The following is a 19,176-nucleotide window of genomic DNA, read 5'->3' on the forward strand; positions in this document are numbered from 1 at the left end:
GAAAAAAATCACTAGGTATTAACAATGTCATGATTGTTCTCGGCCGCCATTGTTGCAGCAAAGGGTTATCTTCTTCATTGCAGCCTGATTTTAGTATAAAAATTGATTTAATTTAGTCTAAGACCTCTTGTAATAAGTACAGAGTATGCACAACGGTTTATAACAGGCCATGCATTTTTTGTGGTTTCCAATGGGCTTGATCTTAGTGTAAATAGCATTGTTCACATGTTACTTCTGGACCACAGTCAGCCTAAATAAATTTTCATTAATATATGTATGGCCCTCCATGGCACAATATCAGCACAATAGATCATTGTTTGCCACTCGTTTAGAAATATCTGGGTTCAATTCCTATCAACTAGAGGAATTTCCAGTCCTATTTATTCAAGGCTATATTTAGCAAATCTCAATCAGAGGGTTCCCCAAGAGTTATTCGGGATTTTTCAACCTGTGAAACATGGAAATTGACATGGAAACACCCTTCACCTACTCATATTTTATACCTGTACAGCCAATATTTTATACCTGTACAAAATGGAAGGAGAAGATTTAACAACTCCTGTTCTTAAAATAAACATGTCAAATAAACATGCTCCCTCCAATTTTTTCAATAACCTCCCCCTTTGTTATGCAGCTTTCTAATCTATGCTAAAAATGTTCTATGGCATGATGTAACAAAGTTCTCATCAGTAACTCTGACTTGTGGAATTTTCTCCTTTAATTCAGCAATAATCAAAGAGCAATCATGAAAAACTCCCTCCTTCAAATATACCCATAAGTTAGTCACTTGCACTGAGATCATGGAGATTTTAGAGGCCATGCAGTATCATCAAATCTTGAAGCAACATGATTAAGAAACATGCTCGTAAGATTTGCATAGTGGCATAGGAAGTGTGGGATGTTTGCTGTTTCACTGGAAATAAACAATGTGTACTGGTCTATCCCTGGTCTTGAAGCTCATTTTGTAAAAAAATCTGAAATAAATAAATTACTGTCCTGTATTCACCATTGCCAATTGATCCTCCAAGCTGCACTATATATTTAAAAAAATTTTTCAAATATTGCATCCTATATTTAAAGTTTCTTTCTGCACTTCTCAGTTCCCCAATGAGGGACCAGTGTAGCTCAAATTTTTCTTCTTTCATAATAGCATTTTGTAGGTTCTCACACTGATATTAATAGAATTGATACTGCAAAATATTTATTGCTCCAGCTATTTCTTTATCTTCAAAAATACCAAAAAGTATTGGAAATGTACCCATAAAAAATTTCAAATTTGTAAATGCCAAATGATGAAATTGCTTGGCAGTTTATAAGACCATCATTAATCAGTAGGAACTTGTACAGCATGAAGACATATGCTGTACCAGATTTAAAACTCCTGTACAGTGAATTTACACATCGTGCTCTTTAATTTATAAAAAAATTAATGACCTCAGTAAATGGATATGAGACACATTTTATTGAAGAGCTATGCTCAGATTTTAAGACGATAGCATAACATTTAAAAGGAACACAAAAAACACTTTATTCAAAGCAGAAGAAAGTAACATGAACAGATTTTCTGCATATATCAGAATAACCTGTCTGGGATTATCAGCTTGCTTGGACTGTTTTGCATTACTTTCACAGAAGTTTTTGATTCAGTCATTCTTTTCATCATGAAGTGATTAGTCTTTTTTTCTAAACTTAATTTGGTTCATGAACTGGATTTAAACATTAATCCGTGCCACTCACTAGTGGTTTTGCTTGTTTTACTCTTCAATTTGGTAACTTTGAAAAGTGTGCTCATGTGACTTTTCTCACCTTCTAACCTTTTCTTTAAACAGACTTTTCAGAGGCTGCCATTGTTCTACCAGTCTACTTAAAAAGAGTTACTCAATGACAGCAAATGTGTACACACAATTCAAAATCTTTTTCACTTAGCAGCATTCATTAATTTATACTTTCATTAATTTATGCATTAATTAATGGAAGCACTGGTTAAGGAAGAACTGCAAGATCATCTAGACAAAACTTCAGTTACAGCTCGGATGCAGCATGGATTTGTTAAGAGGAAGTCTTGTCTGACCAATTTGTTTGAATACTATGGTGTGGTCACAAAGGAACTGGATGCAGGGAATAACTTTGATATCATATATTTGGATCTTAGAAAGGCTTTTAATACTGTTGCGCATGGAAGACTACTGCACAAATTGGAACAGTGTGGCACTGGAGGCAAATTGCTGCTATGGATAAAGGGATGGTTGAGTGGGAGAAGACAGAGAGTGGTAATCAATGAGCACTGCTCTTCATGGATTAATGTTATTAGTGGAGTCCCCCAGAGTTCAGTGCTGGGTCCATTGTTGCTTCATGTATTCATTAATGATATTGATGATGGAATATCAGGCTTAATGTCCAAGTTTGCAGATGATACGAAGGTTGGCAGGGTTGTTAATGACAGTACGCTGCTGCAACAGGATCTAGAAAAGTTGGGCTGAGAGGTGACAACTGAAGTTTAACATTGACAAATGTAAAGTACTGCATATGGGAAGTAGTAACCCAGAGTTGTTGTTATTTGGGTTCTAGGAGCATTAGCAACTAAGGCCATATTGCTCCAGGGATATGCGGTGGTCATTCCCTGACCTTTCTGCATCCTCCATATTTGGTAGTCACAGGCTAGAACCCTGGTCTAATCAAGAAATGTGTGCTATGCACTGCTGCTCCTGCCCACCTAGCTGCAGAGGTGCCAACTCCAGAGTAATGTATCAACTCTGTGGTACTACACTGACAGTGTAGAGAGTGAAAAGGGCCTGGGGGTAATTGTGCAGGCAGATATGAAGTTTTCTGAGCAGTGCAGACGGTCTGCAAGATTAGCTCATGGTGTCTTGTCAATGATATACAGGAATTTTTCTAGCAGGGATAAGGAGATGATTATCTCCTTGTATAAGGCAATGGTTAGGCCACACCTTGAGTGCTGTATACAGGTCTGGAGGCCTCATTTTAAGAAGGATGTAGAGCTGTTGGAACGAGTACAGAGAAGGGCAACAAGATTAATGAATGGAACAAAGGGTTGCACTTATGAAGAAAGGCTTAAGTTTTGCAAATTACAGTGTCTGGAGACTAGGCACCAGCGAGGTGATCTTGAATGGTTTGAGCATGCACAATGCTGATGGGATTCTTCCTCTTGCTCAGAATAATCACCTGAGAGGGCATAAATTCAAATTGAGGAAAGACAGTTGTAGGATAGATGTGCGGAAATTTGTCTTTTGCCAGCGGGTGGTTGATTGCTGGAACAAACTTCCATCTGTCGTTGTAGAAGTTGATAGCTTAAAACAGATACAAGGCAGAACTAGACAAACATTTGGAGTGTGTGGATAGGTGATATGAGAAGGGTGTGTGTGTTTTTGGCTGATGCTATATAAGCTTGCTTTCTTGCATCACGTGCCCTTGCTAATTCTAATGCTTTCCTTTTAGCACTTCTTTCTATTCCTTCAAGATAGTAGTAAAAATCCACTAAACATTCATCCACTTTGAGAAAAAGACATGCAGCTCTCTTTTCAGCAAAGAAATTAATTAGATGATAAAGACAACCGATTACATCCTTGGTATTCCAGTTTTTCAGGCTCTCTATAAGGAACATTATCAGCACTAAATGCTAGATTAGATGATAAAGAAGATGAAAAATTAATTAGATGATAAAGACAACCGATTACATCCTTGGTATTCCAGTTTTTTAGGCTCTCTATAAGGAACATTATCAGCACTAAATGCTAGACAGTTTTCTAAAGGAATTTCAAAAGCTTTCAGGTTGGTCAAAAAATGCCCAGTATCATACCATGAGGAATTACTTTCCAATATTGGCATTGAAAGTTTCACAAGCTATTTCCAATTTGACTTCTTCCCCCCCCCCCTTTTTGTTTTGTTAGGAAAGGTCAGGATAATAGGATATTTAAAGTAACTTAGATAGAGATTTTGTAGGTATTACTTAGTATCGGAAAGTGTATCAAATCAATGTGTTGACCGTTCGTAAATTGCCGCCATTGTAACGCGATACAAAATATCTCGAACTAGATTGCATAAGCTTAATATAGTATAGTATAGTACATAATATTGTAAATTAATCAGATAATTAATCTTGTTGAACTTCATTGTCAATTAATTTGTACTTTTAACTATACATATAACGACTTGGGGCCGACCGGGCTAGCCAGGTGGGTAAAGTGCCTGCCTGGCAACCCAAAGGTCGCGGGTTCGATTCCCGCCTCGGGCTTGGATCAAAGTACTGCAAAAACCTTGGGAGGTGCATTATGGCCACAGAAGCCGATGCGCCAACAACTACCAAACAAAAAAAAAAAAAAAAAAAAACGACTTGGGTTACGTAACATAAATAATTAGTAAAAAATAAATAATTAATACTTAACTTGATACGGAAGTTATATAAAGGGATTTCGTAGATAACACTCGATACTAAAACATAAATATAGCGTTATAACTGTGTTGGGATATAAGTTTAGAGTTTTAATTTTGTACTGAAATTGAAATTTTATTGAAATTAAATCGAAATCATGACTCAGACCAGAGCAGCAAAGCAAAAGGCTCAAGCTAATGGGAGTGCTGTGGCTCAGGGGAGAACTAAGGAGGGGCAGTTGCCCTCTGAATCACAGCCTTTTAAAATGCACTACTTGCTTGATGTTTGAGGAGCAGTCAGGTACGGGACATGATACTGCCATGGGGGATGTCTTTGTGTGTGCGCGATGCAAGGAGTGTAAGGAAATCAGGCGACAACTCAGCGTTGTTATGGGCCTATATGAGAGCTTGAAGGACAGGGTGGATGCCCTCGAAGGATTAAAAGTGAGGGCCCAACAAGCTCTCAGCTGCCCACACCAATGCCAGAGCTTGCACTTGGTCATCACGCAACACAGCGGCGGCCCCCAAGGCAGAATGCGCTGGTCTCAAAGGAACTAGTAGTTGTTGGTGACTCTACTGTCAGGGAAACGGGAAACATGCTTTGTAAAAAGGATAGGTGGAACAGGACCAGGGTATGTCTGCCAGGGGCAAAGGTTGATGACGTTGTAGAGCGGATACCATCTTTTAAGGGCACAAAAGGTGATATAGTTGTACACGTTGGCACTAATGATATTAAGAGTAGGAGACCTGCGGAATTACTTAACAAGTACAGGTCACTGTTGAAAAAAAGCCGTGAATTAGGGTTGAATTTGAAAGTGTCTGCAATTCTGCCCAGACACGATAGGAGGGAGTATATGATGAGAGCCCTGTCGATCAATTTGGCCCTGGAAAGATTGTGCAAGGCTCAAGGGGTAGAATTTTTTCAGCCTGGTCTGTACTTGTTAACAGGAGAGACTGCTTCTACAGGGATGGGATACACTTAAATACAAAGGATGCAAGAATGTTTGCTGATGCTATCGAGGCAGTGGTTAGGTGGGTCGGAAAACTGCTAGATTGGGAGGATACAAGGACTAATTAACAGTAGCCACTGGCAGAGGTGAAAGTGATTCTTGCACTGCTTCTATTGGAATGAGCCGCAGCCTGGAAAATAAGATGCAGGATATTTCAGAGACTGCTGGGAATCATTGGGGTACAAGTAAACACATGGGTTGTGTTAGGGTAGCTAAGAAAAAGAACAGGTGCATGTATACTTGCGTGTATACCAATGCTAGGAGTTTAGTAAATAAATTTGATGAATTTGAGGTATTGCTCAAAACATCAAAGGCAGATATTGTGGTAATTTCAGAGATGTGGTGTCACACAGATATAAGGCATGCAGAACTTGAATTTGGGGAGTACAATATCTACAGAAGTGACAGACAGGATAGGAAGGGAGGAGGGGTTATGCTATTAGTTAAGAAATACATAAAATCCAAGGAAGTGAAGCCAGTCGACATTGCTGGACAGTGCAGGGTCGAGTCAGTTTGGTGTGACATAAGCATTGGGAGATCAAAATTGAGAATAGGAGTGTGCTATAGGCCTAATGACTCTGATGAGTATAATAAGGAATTGTACAGGGAAATAGAGTGGGCCAGTAAATCAGAGAGTCTTATAATGGGGGATTTTAATTTCGCAGATTTGACTGGAATTTGGGGCCGGGTCACTCACACACTAGCAAGGCTTTTGTGGATTTATTGGATGATTGTTTTCTACATCAGCATGTTCGGGAGGCAACTAGAGGGAGTAATATTCTTGATTTAATTATCAGTAGTGATTCTTCATGCATTAAGAATCTGCAGGTAAATGAACCACTAGGTGGCAGTGATCACAGTGTGCTGAAGTGGGATTTACTCAAAGAGGTAACTACCATCAGGGGTAAAGGGAAGGGTTATTGCTTTTGTAAAGGCGACTACGATGGACTGAGACAGTATTTAACTTCTATACAGTGGGACCAACTGATGAATTTACCAAAAGCAAATTCAAAATGGGAAGCATTCAAAGAACTTATCTTGGAAGCTACTAGGCTTTACATACCAACTAAGAAATATTGTTCAAGGTTTAGGCCTAAGTGGATGTCAGATGAACTAATGAGACATATGGCAGAGAAGAAAAATGCATGGGATACATACAAATTAACACTTGACACAGAAGCCTATGATAAATACAAGTTGATCTGTAACCAAGTTACAAAGGAGGTTAGGCAGGCAAAGGCAGATTACGAGAAATCTTTGGCAAGGGATGCAAAGAAAAACAGCAAAGAGTTCTTTACTTATGTAAACTCTAGAAGGAAGGGGATGAATCAGATTGGTCCACTTGATATCGATGGGTCAACTGTTGATGATCCCACTCAGGTAGCTAACAAACTAAATGAATATTTTGCAATGACATTCACACATGAGGAGTTATTCAGCGAGGGGAATGCCAGAGGTGTATTCAACTCTGGCAGTAAGCTAGAGAATCTTGTAATAACTGAGAGTAAAGTGGAGGAGAAATTGTTAAAGATAAACACAAGAAAGGCACCCGGGGTGGATGGGATCTATCGTTATATTAAAGGAGGCAGCAAAGGAAGTAAGCAAACCCGTAGCCATAATTATGAGAGCTTCCTTGGACTCAGGGGAGGTTCCCATAGACTGGAGATGTGCAAATGTAACCCCAATTCACAAAGCGGGATCAAAGGCTGACACAAGTAATTATAGACCTGTGAGTTTAACTTCTGTTCCAGGAAATTTAATGGAGGCACTGGTTAAAGAAGCACTGCAGGATCATCTAGACAAGACTTCAGTTATAGTTCGGACACAGCATGGTTTTGTTAAGGGAAAGTCTTGCCTGACCAATTTGATTGGATACTATGATGCAGTCGGTGCCTGCGTAGCCAGGTGGGCAGGAGCAGTAGCGCGTAGCACACGCTTCTTGATTAGACCGTGGTTCGAGCCCGTGACCACCAAATACAGAAGGTTCAGGGAATGATCGCGGCATATCCTCACAAAAGAACTGGATGCAGGGAATAACTTTGATATTATATATTTGGATCTTAGAAAGGCTTTTGATACTGTTGCACATGGAAGACTGCTGCACAAATTGGAGCAGTGTGGCATTGGAGGCAAATTGCTGCTATGGATAAAGGGGTGGTTGACGGGGAGAAGACAGAGAGTGGTAATCAATGGACACTGCTCATCGTGGACTAATGTTATTAGTGGAGTCCCTCAGAGTTCAGTACTGGGTCCATTATTGTTTTCTGTATTTATAAATGATATTGATGATGCTATATCAAGCTTAATGTCCAAGTTTGCAGATAATACAAAGGTTGGCAGGGTTGTTAAGGACACTACTGATGCCATGCTGCTGCAACAGGATCTGGAAAGGTTTAGCAGATGGGCTGAGAGGTGGCAAATGAAGTTTAACATTGACAAATGTAAAGTACTACATATGGGAAACAGCAACCCCAGAGCAACGAATCAACTCTGTGGTACTACACTGACAGTGGTAGAGAATGGAAAGGACCTGGGGGTAATTGTGCAGGCAGATATGAAGTTCTCTGAGCAGTGTAGATGGGCTGCAAGAGTAGCTCATGGTGTATTGTCAATGATATATAGGAATTTTTCTAGCAGGGATAAGGAGGTGATTATTCCCTTGTATAAGGCAATGATCAGGCCACACCTAGAGTACTGTATACAGGTCTGGAGGCCTCATTTCAAGAAGGATGTAGAGATGCTGGAACGAGTACAGAGAAGGGCAACAAGATTGGTGAATGGAACAAAGGGGTGCTCTTACGAAGAAAGGCTTAAGTTTTGCAAATTACAGTGTCTGGAGACTAGGCACCAGCGAGGTTTTTTTTTTTTTTTTTTTGTTTTTAGGAGCATTAGCAACTAAGGCCATATTGCTCGGGTGCGGTGGTCATTCCCTGACCTTTCCGCATGCTCCGTATTTGGTGGTGACCAGCGAGGTGATCTGATAGAGGTGTATAAAGCCTTGAATGGTTTGAGCATGCTCAATGCTGATGGGATTCTTCCTCTTGCTCAGAATAATCACCTGAGAGGGCATAAATTCAAATTGAGGAAAGACAGAGGTAGGATAGACGTGAGGAAATTTGCCTTTAGCCAGAGGGTGGCTGGTTGGTGTAACAGACTTCCATCCCTTGTCGTGGAAGTTGATAGCCTAAATAAGTTTAAGGCTCAGCTGGACAGGTATTTCGAATGAACAGAGGGGTGAAGTGGAAGTGGTTAATTTTTATTTATTTATTTTTTTGGCTGATGCTGCTTAAGCTTGCTTTCTTGCATCAAATGCCTCTACTAATGCTAATGCTAATATAACATGGAATAACTTTTATTACTGCTACCTGTAGCAACTGAAAATGGTACATTTTTCAATGCTGCTAACACTGCTTACTGGTTTTTTTTTTCTTTTACATTCAGCACATATGGAACTATGAAAGCTAGTTTTGTGGGGTATGTGCTTAAAAATGTTTTATGGAATATATTGGAATGTTTGAGAACCTCATGTAAACAGACATCAGGAGTACTGGTATAACAAAAAACATTCTATATACTGATGATATTTAATGGTCAAATAATAAAACATTGTTATTTAGATTAAGTAATGAAACTGAAAAAATCCTATTTACATACGGCACACAAAATGAGTGCTACCGTCTCCAAATTTTATAATATGCAGAGATTCTTTTATGTCATCTTGAAGCATATGTCACCTTGAAGACTACATCATATTTATTTGGCATCTTACTGAAGGACACTGTTAAATCAAATTTAGCTTTGCACCATGCAAGTACAAAAATATATGATTTATTGTTACACAGAGCATAACATATGCTCTGTAATAGGTACAGAGGAAGAACAAGAAAGGTTATCTGCTTATGCAATCTGAATTTTTATAGCTCCGAGATGAAATATCTGCCCACATACCATATTCGAGAAAATTTAAAAACTATACATAATATACGCCTTGTATATATAAAAAAAAAAAAAAAAAAAAAAAAAAAACACAGCATATATATCTTATTCATTTTTATGTTAACGGCAATAGTATTTATTTTTACTACTTTTCATTACAAAGGTCTTGTATTTTAGCTAAACATTATGGATTACATAGGCTTTTAAAGGCTACTCTCAGGAACCAGCCATTATTTTAATATCTATTATATTAAAATTCTCATTATATCTATGACAAAATGCACTAAAACAATTCCTTGCCTGGACTGTGAGATACCTCTCTCACACTCTCTGTTGAGATTTGGATATCTTTTCAGGCCAGAGCCCACATGATCCCTCTTAGGAGCAGCCTTTAATTTTATGGCAGATTACTAGGTATAGCAGTAGCTGAAAAATTTCCTAGGGGAATGGATGTAAACGTTTTTGAAGAGAGGAGGAAACTAAGGTGAACACAAGAACAATAGCAAATAACAAGTTGGTCTAGGTCTGTATGACTCCCAATAATGATTTAACCACTTGAAAAGTGTGAAATACACTTCCACAAATATGTCATTACTCTTATTATAATCTTAACCTCATTGTGGTAAAATAATAAAAATAATTTTAGCACAATGACTCTTTGTATTCCTCACTCCCACTTATTCGGTCCATTTTGAAGCCCCCCCAATGAAGTATAGGCCCAGGACACTGACACAGCTGTCCCTCTAGTTCTGAAATGAAATAAATAACATTTTGTGTCAGTTATTCTACATATTTTATACAATACCAACTAGTCTGATGGTAAAAATTTGCTAACTAGAAATGAACAACGAAATTTAGCAAAAGCTTGCAGAAATGCTTTAAAAATTGATTGATTGTTTATGGGCTTTACGGCACAAAGGCAGCAAGCTTTAAAAAGAAAAAAAAAATTCTGAATTTAATGACAGAGCCACTGTTTTAAGGTTTTTTTTGTTTGTTTTCGCAAAGAAAGGGAAAAACTATATTAGGATGGAAGCAAGAAAAGGGGTTGAAAAATGAGTAACCATTGTAAATCCAGAAAGTTCGGATTTATACACATACAACCTCCTCTCAACCACATACAATGGTGAAAGGAGATTGTTATGAAGAGGAGTTAGATGAACATCAAGATTTGTTCTCCCTTCCAAAGGGAGGAAAACAAAATTTAAGAACAGAGAAACAATAAACACAATGTATCAAAATACAGCAGACGAAAACTAGAACTGGTTAATACCCAATTATTAACCTTTAGTGTCAGCACTACATGTGAGGTGCCTCCGTAGCCAGGTGGGCAGGAGCAGCAGCAGTGCATAGAACACGCTTCTTGATTATACCGGGGTTCACCACGTGACCAAAAAATACGGAGGATGCAGAAAGGTCAGGGAATGACCACCGCATATACCCCCGGAGCAATATGGCCTTAGTTGCTAATGCTCCTAAAAACCAAATAACAAACAAACAGCACTACATGTGTGTGGCCCATCTCAAAAATAAAGAGATTTTTACTTAATATAGTTTTTGAATTTGTTTTTATTGTTTTCCATATGTTACAGCACAAATTAACCTATCAGATCACATGCCACTGTGTTTATTCTATTTTGAACTCATAGTAATACTAAAATGGAATCTGAGTGGTGTTGGTGCTACAAAGTTTAGAATGTTTTTTTATCTTCACACTGTGCATAGTTCTTAAGAGAATTTCCACATGTGATCTCCTAGATAAATGGTTTCTGCAATATCCATTATGATTTTTGAAAAATAAACACAAAAGCAATGGTACAAACATGAAATGACACCATACAACACTGACATCATACATTACTGGCTCTGCATTAAGGCGCCATAACAGAAGATACAGGCTATAGGGGAAACCCTGGGTCCCACATACAATTTACACATACATAGTGGAGTCCCTCAGAGTTCAGTGTTGAGTCCATTGTTGTTTTCTATATTTATAAATGATATTGATGATGGTATATCAAGCTTAATGTCCAAGTTTGCAGACGATACGAAGGTTGGCAAGGTTGCTAAGGACACTAATGACAGTATGCTGTTGCAACAGGATCTAGTAAAGTTGAGTAGATGGGCTGAGAGGTGTCAAATGAAGTTTAACATTGACAAATGTAAAGTACTACATATGGGAAACAGTAACCCCAGAGTAACGTATCAACTCTGTGGTACTACACTGACAGTGGTAGAGAACGAAAAGGACCTGGGGATAATTGTGCAGGCAGATATGAAGTTTTCTGAGCAGTGCAGACGGGCTGCAAGTGTAGCTCATGGTGTCTTGTCAATGATATACAGGAATTTTTCTAGAAGGGATAAAGAGGTGATTATCCCCTTGTATAAGGCAATGGTCAGGCCACACCTTGAGTACTGTATACAGGTCTGCAAGCCTCATTTTAAGAAGGATGTAGAGCTGCTGGAATGAGTACAGAGAAGGGCAACAAGATTAGTGAATGGAACAAAGGGTTGCTCTTACAAAGAAAGGCTTAAGTTTTGCAAATTACAGTGTCTGGAGACTAGGCACCTGCAAGGTGATCTGATTGAGGTGTATAAAGCCTTCAATGGTTTGAGCATGCTCAATGCTGATGGAATTCTTCCTCTTGCTCAGAATAATTACCTGAGAGCGCATAAATTCAAATTGAGGAAAGACAGATGTAGGATAGATGTGCGGAAGTTAGCCAGTGGGTAGTTGGCTGGTGGAACAGACTTCCATCCTTTGTTGTGAAAGCTGATAGCCTAAATAAATTTAAGGCTGAGCTGGACAAGTATTGGGAACGAATGGAGGCGTGAAATGGGAGCATTTTATTTATTTTTTTTTTTTTTGGCTGATGCTGCATAAGCTTGCTTTCTTCCATCATATGCCTCTACTGCTAATGCTTTCTGTACACATACTCCCCACATCCAAATTCTGCACTTGATGACTTAATCAGTACTTCAAATTCATCGAATTTATTTACTATACTCCTCACATTCACGTACATGCAAGTATACATCCAGCTACTCTTACTCTTAATTACCTTAACACAGACCATGTATCTACTAGTTTCAAGATGACCCATAGCAGGGATTGAAATCCCCAACATCTTGCTCTCCATGCTGCTGCATGTTCCGATAGTTTTCTGACCCACCTAATATTCTCTCGATAGCATCAGTGAATATTCTTGAATCCCTTCTATTTCAGTATATCCCATCCCTGTAAAAATAGTCTAGCTGCTTAATGAGCAGAGATCACGCTGAGAAAAATTCTACCCCATGACCCTTGCACAGTCTTTCTAAGGATGAATTGATTGACAAGGTTCTCTCAACATGTATTCCCTCCTATTGTGCCTGGGCAGGATTGCAGACACTTTCAAATTCAATCCTAACATGACTTTTTCTTAAAATTACCCTGCACTTGCTAAGTAAGTCCTCAGATTGCTTACTCTTAATATCATTAGTGCCCAAATGTACAAAAATATCACCTTTCATTTCTTTCTCTTGCTCAGATTATTAACTTGAGGGGGCATAAACTCAAATTAAGAAAAGACAGTTGTAGAATGGATGTGCAGAAATTTACCTTTAGCCAGCGGGTAGTTGATTGCTGGAACAATCTTCCATCTGTTGCTGTGGAAGTTGATAGCTTAAATAAATCCGGGGATGAACTGGACAACCTTTTGGAGCTGGATGGATGAAATGAAAAGTTTTTTTTTTTTTTTTTTTTTTTTTTATGTGAAAACACATCTATGGCGGCACTGGAGCAAAATTGATTGGTTACAAAATTTTCTTACGGAAATGACGCAAATGACATCACTTTCTACTGGGTGGCTGTTAGATTTTAAATGACATCACTTCCTAAACGGTGCTAACAATGCTATCTCAGTCACTAATGTTGATTCGGTAGAGTAAGTTCATACTAAGAAACGGAAATGACGTCACTTCCTAAATGATGCTAACTCAGTCACTAACACTGATTCAGTAGAGTAAGCAGCGGGTAGTAATATTATGCAAGAATAAAAGCTTCAAAGCCACCGAAGAAGCCTTTCATGTTGAAAAGGAATGAGTTCAAAAACAGAGAACCCAAAAAATGCAGACTTTAATAAAATCTGCTTCTCAAGATTCTGATCAACATGAACTTTATAAGTAGTGTAAGTAAGTTTCAATTAAACCGTTTAAAAATTTAAACAGTTTTGATTCAAGAACGCAAGAACAAAACAATCGCTTCAACAAACAATCACTTCTTGCAGTAGTTTTTGGTTATGATGTCATACTAGTCTGCAAATGGATTTAGCTAACTACTGAATTGTAAAAATACCAAATCCAATTCCAGTTAACAGCCTAGAAGAGTATTTAAAAGATGACTAAAACTCCAGCTGAGTAGAATCGAGAAAAATATGCAAGAATAAAAGCTTCAAAGCCACTGAAGAAGCCTCCCATGTTGACAAAAAAACAGAGCAAAAACAATAAGACATAAAACAATAAAACAATAATGAAAAAAATGCAGTTTAATAAAATATGATTCTCAAAATTTTTTGATCAACATCAATCTTCTACAACCACTTCTCATCAAGAAGATGGACTATCAACATCACAAAATTATATTCAAGAACTTCCTGAAGATTTTGATCCAGAAGGATTTGAGTTCAAATGAATTACCTGAGGATTTTAAATTGATTAATGAACTAGCTAGACAGAGTATACTGCAACAACCAGCTTTGATTGCATCATCCAAAAAGAAACAAAATCATATTTCAGCTCAATCACCTGTTGTAGATCCTCCACAGGTTTAAACAGTAGTCAAGAGTAAATCATTTACAAGAACATCAAACATGACCGTAACTCCTATAAAGAATTTGAACAATAATTTCTGAAAAACAGCATTTGGAGCTGTTTGTGATATCTGCGATTGATTATGATATGAAAATGATGTAAAATTGTGCACTCCAGGAAGTTACCTGCTACTTCTAGGATTTCCAACTGAAGACGTAATGACTATGAAGGCTTGTAATACTTGTTGAGCATCTCTCAAAAATGATTCCATTCCAACATTTTTTAAGAGCAACTATTTATTTTATTATTATTACTAGCTATATAGTGCAAGGAAGCCTGAGGCTTATGCTGCACCAGCTAAAAAAAAAAAATTTCCGAGTTACCCAGAGACAGAGAGAGAGAGAAGTAGAAGGGAATCACTAAGAAACAGAAGAATGGTGATATCCAGCTCAGGACCCTGTGTGTGCCAAGCTCATACTCACCAGATGTGAGCCCCTGGGTTTATCCTGCTATTCCACCTCATCTGCCTAGATCGGATTAATCGAGCAACTCATTTCTCCTCGTATACCAATCATGCAAACTAGAAGACTAAGTCATGGTTTTGGCCAATACAAAATTTTGGGCCAAATTATAAAAATTATAAATGTTAATTCGATGGTCAATCATTTGCCTCGGAGAATAGATGATTATTATTGCATTAATATTCATATCAAACATAAAAAAATACGCAAATCATCCAGCCACGGATGTTTTCACATAAAATAAAACATCTTTCGTGCATACAGGATACACATGCTGCTTTTCTTTTTTTTTTTTTTTTTCTTTTTTTCTTTTTTTTTTGGCTGATGCTGCATAAGCTTTCTTCCATCATATGCCTCTACTAATGCTAATGCTATTAGACATCAGGATGACTTTAACTGCTTTAAGAGAGGTAATATTGCAGACTTTGCCCTCTTCAGAAATGTTAAGTCAAAGTTTTGTTCGTAACTGTGGTCCTGCTGAAGAGACTTAGCTGTCAGGAGCATTTCCAAAGCTTCTCCAGAAAGAGAAGATCTCAACTCAGTTTCTATTTTTCTAACCTATCTAAATATTCCCTCACATTCTGCATTGCTATGAGGAAGTTTTAGAATTCCAAGCATGACTGGATAATCTCTTATATTTTAGGCTTTCCTGTTCACTTTTTAGGTCCCCAACCAAGAATCACTGTATAAGTCAATTCTTTCTTCTTTCATAAATAGCATCTGATAGGTTCTCGCACTGAAACTGAGAAAACCAATGTTGAAAAATATCTATTGATTCATCTAATTCTTTATCTTTAATAACACTAAGAATTACTGGAAACTTGTCTCCAAAAAATTTCAAATTTGAAAATGATAAATTGCCAATTCATGAAATTTATGCTACTTCAGCATTTATAAAAATATATATTTCCAATGGAAACCTGTGCACCAGGTAGTCACATGCAGCCATAAAGTACTTCCTCGCTGAGCAAAGGAATAGAATCTTTTGTTTAGACCTGCACAACATTGGCAACAGAATTGTGTATGACTAAGTCAGAATCACTCTTCTGGTTTAATCTACTATTATAATCAAATTTTTGAAATGAAAGTAAAATATTTGAAAAATGTTGATAAAATAAATTTGCACATAAAATTCTTCAACATAACTTGGAGTAATGACCTCAGTACACAGGTGAAAGATAAACTGCTATGTTTGAACAGCTATTGAACAGCTATGTTTGAATTTTCAAACATTGACATAATATTGAAAAGAAACAAGCAAACTGTTTTAATCAAGCCAGAATATACCTAACATTCCAAGAGTTATCAGCTTGCATGGCCTATTTAGGACTGTTTTCACTTGAAGTTCCTTTTTCTTGAAGAGTTCATTAACTTGTCATCTTTAAAAATTCTTCTGAATCATGAACTGTTTCTGGGAATGAGTCAGTTTCTTTTCTGGAATTACTTTGATTACTGCCAGTCATTAGTGATTGTTTGTTGTACTTTCAATGTGGTAATGCCGAAATTGTTCATATTGCTTTTCTCACCACTTCTAACCTCTTCGAGGCGCCTCCATAGCCAGGTGGGCAGGAGCAGCAGTGCGTAGTACATGCTTCTTGATTAGACCGGGGTTCGAGCCCGTGTCCACCAAATACGGAGGATGTGGAAAGGTCAGGAAATGACCACCGCATATCCCTGGAGCAATATGGCCTTAGTTGCTAATGCTCCTAAAAAACCAAATAACCAAAATAACCATCTAACCTCTTCTTCAAGTATAAACATGCTTAAAATCTTTTTTTCACTTCATTAGCATTCATTAGTTGTAACTGTTTAAATCTATCTTTCCTTTTAGCACTACTTTCTATATAGTAATAAATTTCTGCCAAGCATTCATCCACTTTCAGAGGAAAGCATACAGCTCCCGTTTCAGAACACAAATTAATAACATAAAAAGCATAGCCTATTGCCACTAAGTGCTCAATCTCCTCTTTTAATATCCTATCTACTTCAGTTTTTAGGCTTATCATAACAGGTGCATTATCAACACTAGGTGGCAGACAGTTTTGAATGAATCCAACATGCTTCCTTGATGACTCACCCATTGCTACAACAGCAAAGTTACAACACCCTAGATCAATAATGATGGCTGAAGTAATCGCCAAATGAAGTAGTACCTTGAAACATCAAGGTACTACTGTGGGCTCAGAAGATGCCCTATGTTATACCCTGTACAGTCACCCATCAATACTGGCACTGAGAGCAAACTGCTTACGATTTGACAATTTTTTTTTTATTACAAAAAGTCACTAAAATGGGATAGTTTGGAATTACTCTGATTACTGCAATCTTCTGCAATTGAAATGGCCCATTTTTCAGAGCCATCACTAACCTCTTCTTTCCCCATTCTTGTAATTTCACTAACAATGCTTGTCATTTTTATTTTTCTTCAATTATATTTTTGTGCTAGTTCATTATCAGAAACATATTTCTGAAAACAATGTGCCTGCAAACACAACTCAGAAGATGATTATTTTCTATGATAAAAGATTCAAATAAATATTTGGCACTATAACATCATCACCACCAAGATCTATGCAACATCTATTTTTGCATTTCTCTCTATGTACTGCATTCTGCTATTATGCTTATTTGTTTGCAAATGTCTGATTACAGCATCTTTATAGCTACTGAAATTTAAAAAACAAACAGCATCTACATATAGCATACGAGGTAAATGTGCTACCTTTTTTAGACTTTACAATATATGGAAAAGTTTGCATACAAGTCTTCTGAAATTTTACATCTTATTTCTTTGGCATCTTACTGAAAGACAATGTTAATCAGCTTCACACTACACAAATAACAAAAATTTTATGAAATGACTGAACAATGTGATTATCATGCATTTCTATTTTGAAATGTAGACTACTACAGAACACCTCATTACCCATTCATTAATGAAAATAAACATAAATTCTTAAATTAAATTAAAAAGAAAAAAAAATCCAATTTCAACATAGGTTTATTACTTTTATGAAAAGAAAAAAAAAACAGAAAACAACTGAGTTTTTGCAAAAAAAAAGACAAATTTTTTTTTTTCACAAGCTATATGCAAAACAATGAAGAAAATCTTTGTCATCAGCTATATTACAATGGTGAGATAGAGAAGGGGCAAACTGTGTAAAAAATATGGATTTTCTTGTAAATCCAATAAAGTTAGCCACACTTGCTATATGCAAGTGTGGCTTGCATATAGCAATCAACATATAGCTTCACAAGCTATATGCAAAATGATGAAGAAAATCTTTGTCATCAGCTATATTACAAAGGTGGGCAAATTTCTGCGGCCCACCAACACCCAATTCTTTGAATCACACACTATACTTGTCAGCAAAGCAAAGTAACTTGAGTCAATGTTAAAAATTTTCCAGTCAGTACATTTCCATCTAATTTCTATCAAGTTATTTTGCATGCAAAAGTTAGCCACACTTGCTGCTGAGCAATATAACAAAGTTGTTCTGTGACAATTTCTATTCATCAATGGCATAAGTGGATACCAAGTTTTTAACATTTGTTCCTTAGGTCAATGACAAAAAATTTCAAAACGGAACATAACCTTTAATTTTCATGGAATATGGAAGTTGTTTTCTGTGAAACCACACCCGCACTTGCCAGTGGATGATATGGCCAAGTTTTCATTATTAATTTTTTTAACAAGAGGATACTAGCACTTAACAAAAATTAATTTCTAAAATTTCTTTACACGATTAAGTTTCGTTCCTATTTGACCAGTGGATCAGCAGTCCAAGGGGACTGCTGATCCACTGGTCAAATACTTCCATGCAGAACTTGAGCTTTTTTTCCCAACACAGCTGCTTTGCATCCAAAAGGCAGCCATGCTTGTCAATGGATAATATAACTATAAACTGTTGACATAAACTTGCTATATAATCAGCAAGGAGAATCAAACCAGTCCCATTTTCAGTGAAGCTAATTCCCATTCTGTGAAAACCAACTGTGTGAATATCAGCCACAGTATCACGGCCAAGAAGAAATAATACTGCGCACTTAAAAATAAAGAAAGAGATTTCAGCTTTTTAAATGCATGGAATGTATAACAATGTATATTTATTTACAAATACTTGTTGAATTTTGATAAAATATCATGGAAAATGAAAATAAGAGTCTGATGAGTAAAATATATGCAAAATAAATTGATGGATAGGTGGGCACGGCCCCAGTCACTGGGTCCAACTAGCATTTAGCTAGAAATGAAGTTACCACTGTTAGTTATAGCATCATGTTTTGGTTTTACCAATTTTTTTTTTAATAGAACCCCTCAAAATTTAAGAAAAACATCTTGATTACCATTACAAGTAAGCTGATCTGAAGCAAGCCTATAACCTGGAAAGCATGCACACTGAATTTCCACACCAGTGTCAAAGCATTTCTGTGAACAAGGATTATTGGACTCGCACTGATTTTTACTTGTATCTGTAATAAAATTTCACAGAAGCAATAAGTATAAAAATTTTTTTTCATGTAATTTTTTG

At 37.1% G+C, this 19,176-nt stretch overlaps 1 protein-coding gene across 1 annotated transcript in view; it reads right to left on the bottom strand.

The window, feature by feature from the left end:
* The window catches only part of LOC150086829 (uncharacterized), a 641,413-nt gene that overhangs the window by 575,104 nt on the left and 47,133 nt on the right, over positions 1–19,176 (bottom strand). Inside the window, exon 5 of the mRNA XM_090372286.1 lies at positions 18,992–19,117. Coding sequence (XP_090228412.1) covers positions 18,992–19,117 — 126 coding nt within the window. The remainder of the gene's footprint in view (positions 1–18,991; positions 19,118–19,176) is intronic.

Source organism: Mastigoproctus giganteus, chromosome 4 (assembly GCF_048544385.1).
Source record: "Mastigoproctus giganteus isolate SK-2022 chromosome 4, ASM4854438v1, whole genome shotgun sequence".
NCBI lineage: Eukaryota > Metazoa > Arthropoda > Arachnida > Uropygi > Thelyphonidae > Mastigoproctus > Mastigoproctus giganteus.